The sequence below is a fragment of the Eleutherodactylus coqui genome, chromosome 3, assembly GCF_035609145.1.
Source record: "Eleutherodactylus coqui strain aEleCoq1 chromosome 3, aEleCoq1.hap1, whole genome shotgun sequence".
Classification (NCBI taxonomy): Eukaryota; Metazoa; Chordata; class Amphibia; order Anura; family Eleutherodactylidae; genus Eleutherodactylus; species Eleutherodactylus coqui.
The window spans coordinates 88,362,486-88,371,695 of NC_089839.1; the positions used below are offsets into that span (position 1 = coordinate 88,362,486).

Sequence of the window (9,210 nt, forward strand, 5' to 3'; positions counted from 1 at the left end):
AGTGTTGTCAATGGGGCCAGCGGCAGCAGCGCTAGCCCCATTGAAAACATAGGGAGAATATCGCGGACTTCTGCCACAGCTGTGACAGGAGTTTTCTTCATCCCCACGGTGACCGCGGGGATGAAGGAATCCTCTGCCACAGCAGTCAGAGCTGTGACAGCCGTGGCAGAAGTACAGGATGCTATCCCATTGCTTTTAATGAGGTCGGCACTGCTGCCGGCCCCATTGAAAGCAGTGGTTTTGTGGCACCCCCCGTAGCATGATTTTCGGGGAAGGGCTTAAAATATAAGCCCTTCCCTGAAAATCATCCCCAGCTGGTTAAAAAAAAAAAATTATATATATCTCTTTACTCACCTCTCCACCGTGTCCTCCGGCTGGCTCCCCTGCACTGCTGTCTAGCACTTTCAGCAGGCGGGGATTTAAAAATCCCCACCTCCTCAAAGGGCTGTACTAATTGGCTGAGCGCTCAGCCAATTACAGCCAGCAGTTAGCTATTCATTGATGAACTGCATTGCAGGGAAAAAAATAAATAAAATCGCAAGTGGGTGTGAGCCCTTAGTCTCCGTTTTCTCTGTCTCATTCCTACTCCCCTTTCTATGGGTAGCACAAGTCATCACCTTGCCCCACTCAGAAGGAAAGGAGACTCCCTAGTGGCCAGCACTTAAAAGGGAATATACAGCGCAAAAACATAATTTTAGGTTAAAAAATAAATAAATAAATAAAAAAAAGCCCTCTTAAATACCCCTATAATTGTCTGTAGGTCCCAAATGACCTTCCCACCACAACGCAACCACAGGGTGTCGTTCAATTGCCATTTGGAGCCAGGGGCCTTAGGTCCCTAAGGCAGCCATGTCAAAATGTGGCATAGTGTAACACTGTGGTATTACATTTTACTGTATGAGTGATCATACAGTTGCAAGTTCAAGTCCCGTAAAACAAACTATTTTCCCATAATATTAGTATAAAAAAAAAAAAAAAAAAGAGAATTTGTTATCTCTGCATCCAAAAAAGTCTGATCAAAGCAACACATTATTTACCCCGCACGATGAACATCCTCAGGAAAAAAAAAACAAAAGCGACAGGATTGCACATTTTTTGGTCACACCGTCTTCAAGTAAAAATGTTATTAAAAGCAATCGAAAAGTCAAACAAACAATCTCCAAAGTGGTACCAACAGAAACAACAGAGCGTCCTGCAAAACAACGAGCCCTCGCTCAACTATGTCAATGGGGGAAAAAAAGTTGGTGGCAGAGAACAATTACATTTTTTTTAAAGATATTTTATTTTTTTTAAACGTAGTACAGCAAAGTCAAACTATATAAATTTGGTATTATCATGATTGTAGTGACCCATAGAATAAAAGCCATGTCTTTTTGGCCATAATGTGCATGCCGTAGAAAAAAGGCCCATCCCAAAGATAGCAGAAATTTTTTTTCCCCCATTTCACTCCACTTTTTACCTTGTAGTAGTCCCATACAACCAAGGGCAAGGCTCTGCCAGGAGGATTGTGAGTCTCTCGCACCCCATTAGAGTAACTGGTGACATCCAGGTTCACTCCAAACTGCACATTATCCTAGATTGTAAAATAAGTGCACATTAAGCACATTTTCCAACAAATCCTCTCTCTAGATTACTGGACATACATTTAAAGGGTGGATAGTTGGAAGAAAGAAGAGATAAAAACATGATGTCCTAGACCGCAGTGTGCGATGGTACCTTGACCCTGACCGAAGACGACAGAACAGCTTGCTAGCTGAATAGGCCTTGTCAGACACAATCTGCTTTGCCTCCCTGAGGCTGTTTGCCACATGTGTGCCAGTATTCAGCAGTAGGGCACATCCCACATTGCCCTCTGCAGTTCTGACAACCTTCTGCAAAATATACTTCTCCTGTCTAGACACATTTGCAAACCAAACACTTAATTCTGTATGTTTGGAGACATTTTATAACTATGATACAAGAACAATGAAAACCGAGGAAAAGATAGGAAAATATACTGTGGTTGTCCAGCGTATGTGTCCCAGTAGGTACAAGAAAACTGCTATATGAAAAATTCCATACCTTTTTTTTCATGCACTTGTGTTCATGGCTGTGGCCATATTACTTTCTAGTAATGAACATTCTAACAGAACAAAAACTTAAGACTTTACTCAAGTCACTACTGGACTGCACATCCTTAACAGCTGTTCACTGGGCCAGTGCGCGTATGCACTGAGCTGATTTCTGCAGAAAGCAGACAGTCCCATTTCCAGTGCAGTGGCCAGGCATGGTATTGCAGGAACCGCTATTATTGAGGTAAATGGGAGAGAACTGCAATGCCAAACCTGGCCACTGCAGCAGGAATGGAGCTGTCAGCTTCCTGCAGAAACCAGCTGTATGCATAAGTGCACCGGCCCAACCAACAGCTGATCATTGGAGCTCCTGGGTGGCAGACTGCTGACAATCTCCTATTTATAGCCTATCTTAAGGAAAAGCCATTGATATAATTTACAACTTGACTACCCCTTTAAGAAAAAAAAAAAACAAGCAGGAGGAGAGGGAATGAGAGAGGCTTTTACTATGACCGACTGTTAAAGGGGTTTTCCAGGCAGCGCCGGAAGTACACCGGAAGCTCGTAATTGCAGGAGCAGCTTTCAATGAAATCAACGAGAGCTGCGCTTGTAGTTGCAAGCTGGGATCCCCAGCAAGCACCACCGCCGATGAGAGATGCGTAGTGTAGACTGAAATTAGCTGCGGATCTGCAGCCTATTTTGATGGGGTTTTTAATGCAGAAACGCTGAGGAAAATCTGCAGCCTTTCCACTGTATGTGAACTTACCCTTATGCAGTGTTTTTTTTGTTTTGTTTTTTTTTTAATGCCCAGAAAACCCGTTTAAGAGCACAGACCAAATAGAGAAACTAAGTCAACAACTCACTTCTCGGAGAATTCGGTCAAACTCGGAAGTGGAAAAGAATCCATCATAGTATTTCAAGTTATGCCGCCTAATTAGTGCTGGTTTCTTCTCCCAAATACACCTGTAAAAAATAAAATAAAAAGAAGCTAAGAAAATGTATTCTAGAAGAATCTGACACAAGTAGATACAGAGAAGGGAAGATCAGGCCACCGGTTAGTCTTACCAACCACAGGTGGTGGCACATCTATGTCTATGAGCAGCTCAAGAGACCCAGAAGTGCCTACAAATCCTAGTATGACTGCAGAGCAAACATATGATGTCCACCATCCTACTCCTATACAACCTCTCTACAGCCACTACACATAAATGTCACCTACCTGAAGAAGTCATCTGGTTGCACAGGAGCAATAAGCCATTCAAACAGGACTTTAGCTCTTTCCTTACTGTTCTGGATTCTTCCCAAACTCTGCAGTACAGTGTCTAGTGGCGGGCCCACGTGCCGTTTGTTGCTGCTGTCTGAGCCCTAAAATACAATGCAAATACAGATGATACTAGAAAATATATCCTCGAGTTCCCAGCTGAATGGACAACTAGATTATCCATTCTATGACCCCCTCCCCGCAAAACCAAACACACTGGGACAGATTTACTAATCCAAATTGAGGGATCTTCCCGCAGCCCTCCATTACAATCTGCAACAAACACAGAGAAGTACTGCATTAGCCAATGGGGTACTTCCTGTAGAAGCGTACATACAAGAGTACTTACCACCACATCGAGCAGTCTAAACGTGCCCCAAACTTCTCACAGTGGCTCATGCAGGATGATAAATATGGTGCATTTTTAAACACTTTTGTCTAACTTTATTCCAACTATTGCTTAGCTTAGTTTTTGACTAAAACTTTCACTCTCCCCTCCACTACCCCCCCGAACACGCTTGGGCCAGTAAGCAGTTACTTGAGAAAAGGGATGCTCGCTAGAGTAACTGCTGTATCTGAGCGTGCTCGCTCATCTCTAGTCACCCCATCTCCAAGAAAAAATATGCTATAAAGGGATCAAAAAGTCATATGTACTCGAAAACGGTACTAATAGAAACTACAGAGAGTCCCACAAAAAATGAGCACACAACTTTGTTGCCGAAAGGTAAAAAAACATTATGGCTGTTAGTAAAAAAAAAAAAAAAAAAAAAGGAAATTTGTAAAAATGGCACAATTGCGTTTTTTTTTCCATTTCACCCGACTTAGAATTTTTTAACGTTTTTTTTAGAATATTATACTGATGGATAAATAAAAGTTATGAATTTTTAAAAGCAAGAAGGAAGAAATAAAAATTGAAAAAAAGCTGTGTTTTAAGGCATTAAAAGTATCCATAGGGTTCCAATCAACTGTATAAGAAAGTTGATGACTTTCCTTTTTTTTATACAGATGGCCACATACTATGTCGTCAACAACATTCTTCTTCATTTTAAATAATGGGCGATGAATATCTACATGTTATACACCAGGAAATCCTCCTTACGCTGCACAGTGTTAGTGGGGAGCAAAACACAAAAATGAGGGGGTTGGGGGGGCTATCCTTAAGGGGTTAATAACTTTTTAAAAAGTCACATTAAAAGGACTTAAAACCATTTATATCGCAGGGCGGCAGTAAAGTCGCTGCACCTGTCTATCCTGCCCACAAGGAAACGTCCTACCAATTTCTGTGATATTACAAGGGGGTCTTCATGTCACATTTTTGCCATAAAATCTCTGCCGATTCCACTTCAAATCTGCAGCACAATACATACAAAAGGAAATCCGCATCTGTACGGCGCAAATTTTTTCCACATACGGGAGAAAACCCCCCCGATATGTCACTTCTTGACACATTCCGTAGCAATTCCACAGGCGAATTCGCCTTTTGAACAGGGCTCAATCTGAGTGTTGATCCGCGGAAGAATCCACAATGGATTTGTTGCCACGGTTTTTAGAGGCAGCATCGCACAGAACAATCTGTGTTGAATTCTGCCATCTTCCTTAGGCTTGTCTCAGGCTAGATGGCTCAGGGTTGGGGGTGGAAGGGGGCTATTACCTTAAGTCGTGGAGATGGCGGCTCTTTGGCGTTGTTAATCTTCTTTGCCGCTTTGCCTCCTTTAGCAGAGCTCTTTTTCTTGCTTGAGGAAGTCAGTGGGTGTAAGACGCAGAGGCCAGCTTCTCTCTCAGCGTCACCATTTCTTAAGTGTGCTTTACTCCTTGCCTTTTTCTTTTTCAGCAGCTTCTGTGGCGATTTCGAGATTGCGCCCTTGTTGTTCTTCTGCACACCGCACTAAGACAAAAAGGAGACATCTAAATAACTATAAAGACTCAGGCCAGTGTCACGCGGGCGGAAGGCGCTTTTACACAATGGGCTTTACGTATTTGTGTGTGTATTTTAGGCCGCCTGCACACGGGCGGAAATCCCGCGGCGGGATTTCCGCCGCTCAAAGCCTGCATAGGAGTGCATTACAATACGCACTCCTATGCAGACGGCCGCGGTTTGGCCGCGCGAAATCTCACGCGGCAAACAAACCACGGCATGTCCTATTTTTGTGCGGGGCTCGCAGAGCCTCGCACAGGAACGTCACTCACCCGGCCGCCGGCTCCGGTCTGCACATGCGCCGGCTGCCCGGCAGCCGGCACATGAAAGAGCCGGGGCCGCCGGGCGCGGGTGAGTACGCGCTCGTCTCTGCAGGTGCTCGGGTTGGGTCCCGCAGCGAGAATCCTCGCCACCGGATCCGACCCGCTCGTCTGCAGGCGGCCTTACTCTACTTTTTGCATGCACACCAAAAAAACAAACAAAAAACAACCACGCTCCCATTCATTGAACTGGGCAATTAGTGTAATCAGTTCAATATGAGCTCTTCCCCTGGGCAAATATGCAGGAAAATAGAATATGCTGCGTCTATTATTTGCGCACGCAAAATACCCTAAAGCTGCTTTCACATCTGCGCCGGGGGTTCCGCTTTCCTTCTACATTCAGGGAGCAAGAAAGGGGGAATCCCTGTGGCCGATGGGGTCTGTTTTTTACGACGGAATCGAACAGCGCCAAACAGATTCCATTGCCCATAATGGGGTCCGTTCGATTTCCGCCCAGTTGTCCGGCATCTTATTGGAAGGAAAAGCGCTGCATGCAGCGGTATTTCTCCTGGTATTTTCTGCCGGATGTGTGACAGAACCCGCGCAGATATGTGGGCAGCCTTATGTGAACGAACCTGTTGAATTCAGTGGGTTTTATTCACTGCGTTTTGCCTGGGCAACTTTTGTGCGTAATATGCTGCGTAAATACGTTCGTGTGAGTCGGGACTTACAAAGGTATTTCACATCCTGTAGAAATGGATTCAGTCGCACATTGTATGAAGGCACGGGTAGGCTTGACCTCCATATTGTGGCAGCCATAACATAACTGTGCCCATGTTACAGGCTACAGATGACTGAAGTCATTGTTGCCCATAACAACCAGCAGCCATATTTTTCCAGTGCAATGTTGCTTCCGACATCAGAACCGCGTTATTTCTCCCCCAGTTTGGACATACAGCCCAGTAGGCCGAGGTCACATATATTGGAATTATCATCTCGCAGGACACGTGCTCAAATTCAAGGCCTGCAGGCCGAATCCAGCCCGCCATGTCACTTTATGTGGGCCGTGACGATGTCCGGACAGGGCAGCTCTCCTCTTCCCTGGAAGACGCAGTGCCAGCACAAGCAGTGGGTGCCATCTTGGATTCAGAGCTCCAGCACGCTCTGTTCAACAATGCTCAGATGGCAGCACAGCTCCGACACCCCCACCGGGCACCCTAGCCGCCCGCCAAGGCAGGAAGCTTGGTGCTACAGAGGTGGTAGGAGAGAAACCCAATCACAGCGCCATGTTACGGAGGAGTTACATGTAGGCCTCATTCACACTTGCGTATGCAGATCTGACATACATAGCATTTTCACAGACCAAATTGCGCAGTCACTGCATATTTGGACCTTCTTGCGCTTTTTTTTTTCTAACGTGTTTTCATGTGCAGAAGCATAAAAACTGCAAGATGGTCTCGCAGATTTCTCCTGCCTCCGTATTTAGCAATCCCATTGACTTTAATTGGTATTTTGGTCCGTAATGCAGACAAAATAAGACAAACACATCTCTGAAGACCCCAATGCAAATCAATGGTTGATTAAGCTGTCTGTATTGGAAAAACGCTGTATTGTACAGTACCGGTGCGGACCCCACAATTCAGCAAAAAATAGGTTATGTATGAGCCTGGCCTAAAGTGAGCCTGATTTACTGATATAATCCATACTTTGAACGGAAAACCTTTTTTTTTTGTAACCATTTCACTGTCAGATGGCGGTCATAAACGCGTTGCCCAAACAGCCAATCTTTAGCCCACTTGTATACACAATATCTACCTACAATCTCTTCCAAGGGAGCAAAATGTGATGATTGAGCCTGGCGTTACACAGACTGAAGCAGATTTGTGTGAGGAGCATCGCATTTTTGTGCGCGACTGTGCGTGCTTTTCTGTATTTTTTGCGCACGCATCTTGTGTGTATATGCATGCAGAAAAAATACCCATTGATTTCAGTGAGCAATTAAGTTAGTTTAATATGCGCCATGTTCGTGTACAATAGAGCATGCCATCTACTTTCTCTAGCGAAACGTGCGAGCAAAATACGTTCATGTGAACGAACGCACTGAAATCAACGGGTTCTATTTACTGCGTATTGCGCGTGAAAATTTTGATGCTATTGTGAGGGTAATGTCACACGGGCGAGTGCAGAGTTGAGCCTGAAACTTAGGACAATATGGCGCTCAGCAACGTGTGATGTCACCCTATGGATGTCAGGTGTTTTTGCGTTGAAACCACCTTGCATTACTTCGGGGAAACAGCGATCCTCCGACGCAGCTTTTAGGATCGCGCAGTGTTTCCCGTTATTTTCAATGGGTAAACCTCGTATCGCACTTCTGTGCGCGTCGCACACCGTGCGATGCGGTGCCATTCCCATTGGAAACAATGTGCGATGCGAGGCGTTCTGAGGGAACAGCCAGAGATCGGATATGCTGCATACACGTAGTTACACAACTGAACAACACGAACGCCTGCGGTTTTCACCGGCTCTGGCATGTGTGTGTGTGTGCGCAAATACGGACAAAAAAAACCAAACGGTTCTATTCACTGCGGATTACTTGGGCAAATACTGAATGTGTAATATGCTGCACTGATGTGAATGAGCCCTAATATGTACCGCTGAAAGCCCATTGACTTATATGAGGCCATTCAGACCTGCGTATTAAGTGCCTGGGGGGGGGGGGGGGGGGGGGGGGGGGGGGGGGGGAGAGGCAACGTGTCTTATTCTGGCGCATAACACGCACCATCATCATAGTCTGGTCATACAATACACATTTTACAGCATATTACGCGTGTAAAAAAATACGATCGCCTAAGTGACCCCTTAGGCTGAAGCTAATCGCGGAGAACACGGCAGACGGTGCATTTTTTCTGGCACTTTTATAACATAAAAAAAGAAATCAGATTTTGACGGTCTCCAATTATCATCAACATTAATAAATCCCAACTGACAAGCGTCAAGACAGCATCACAGCGCCAATTATACTATCCAAGTCCTCAAATACAGTAATATTGCCCCACCATTAACCCTTTAACTCCCTAAACCCATCACCGCCAGGAGTTTTACAAAGTAGAAACTGCGAAGTTAAAAAACAAAAATTAAAAATGACACTTTAGTGCACTAATTGTTTGTGGCACTTGGCACGTTCTTAAGAAACCTGTTTAGTACAAGCGCTGGCAGGGAAGCACGGCACTTGTAGCCCCCACCATCTGTGAACATTATCTCTAGCACCCTGAGCCCGAGATCACTGACCTGAGGTTCCTTATCCTGCATGTAAACAGCGAGAGCGGACACACGTGGGGGAGCCATAGCTGCCGTATATAGGAAGCGGAGAGTAAGGGAAAAGTCATGTACGCAGCGGCTTCAGTTGCCAGTATTACGTCCTGACGTCACCAAACGTCTTAAAGAACGTGGGAAACATTCAGTGAAGGCTGTGTAAAGGGTTCCATCTAGTGGCTAGCAGCGCCATGGCAAGTGTGCGTGCATGGAACGGGAAATTTATGATTACTGTACACTACTATTATATGTGTGTGTATATATATATATATATATATATATATACACACACATATAATATATATATATGTGGATGACATTGTTACATTGTTGTTTTAACAAAAGTCCAGCTATAAGAAATGCTAACATTTTACTACACCCAGGGATGTAGCTAAAAACTCAGGGGCCTGG

The 9,210-nt window shown here is 44.9% G+C and overlaps 1 protein-coding gene across 2 annotated transcripts in view; it reads right to left on the reverse strand.

The window, feature by feature from the left end:
- RIOX1 (ribosomal oxygenase 1) overlaps window positions 1-8,868 on the reverse strand; it is a 45,269-nt gene extending 36,401 nt beyond the window's left edge. The window contains exons 1-5 of one of the 2 annotated variants that reach the window (XM_066595843.1): window positions 8,776-8,868; window positions 4,964-5,197; window positions 3,271-3,416; window positions 2,915-3,014; window positions 1,460-1,573 (exon numbers count right to left, since the gene is read on the reverse strand). In XM_066595843.1, coding sequence (XP_066451940.1) covers window positions 1,460-1,573; window positions 2,915-3,014; window positions 3,271-3,416; window positions 4,964-5,197; window positions 8,776-8,832 — 651 coding nt within the window. In that variant the 5' untranslated portion in view covers window positions 8,833-8,868. The remainder of the gene's footprint in view (window positions 1-1,459; window positions 1,574-2,914; window positions 3,015-3,270; window positions 3,417-4,963; window positions 5,198-8,775) is intronic. The other variant, XM_066595844.1, reaches the window with a different exon arrangement.
- Between the last annotated feature and the right edge of the window lie 342 nt (window positions 8,869-9,210).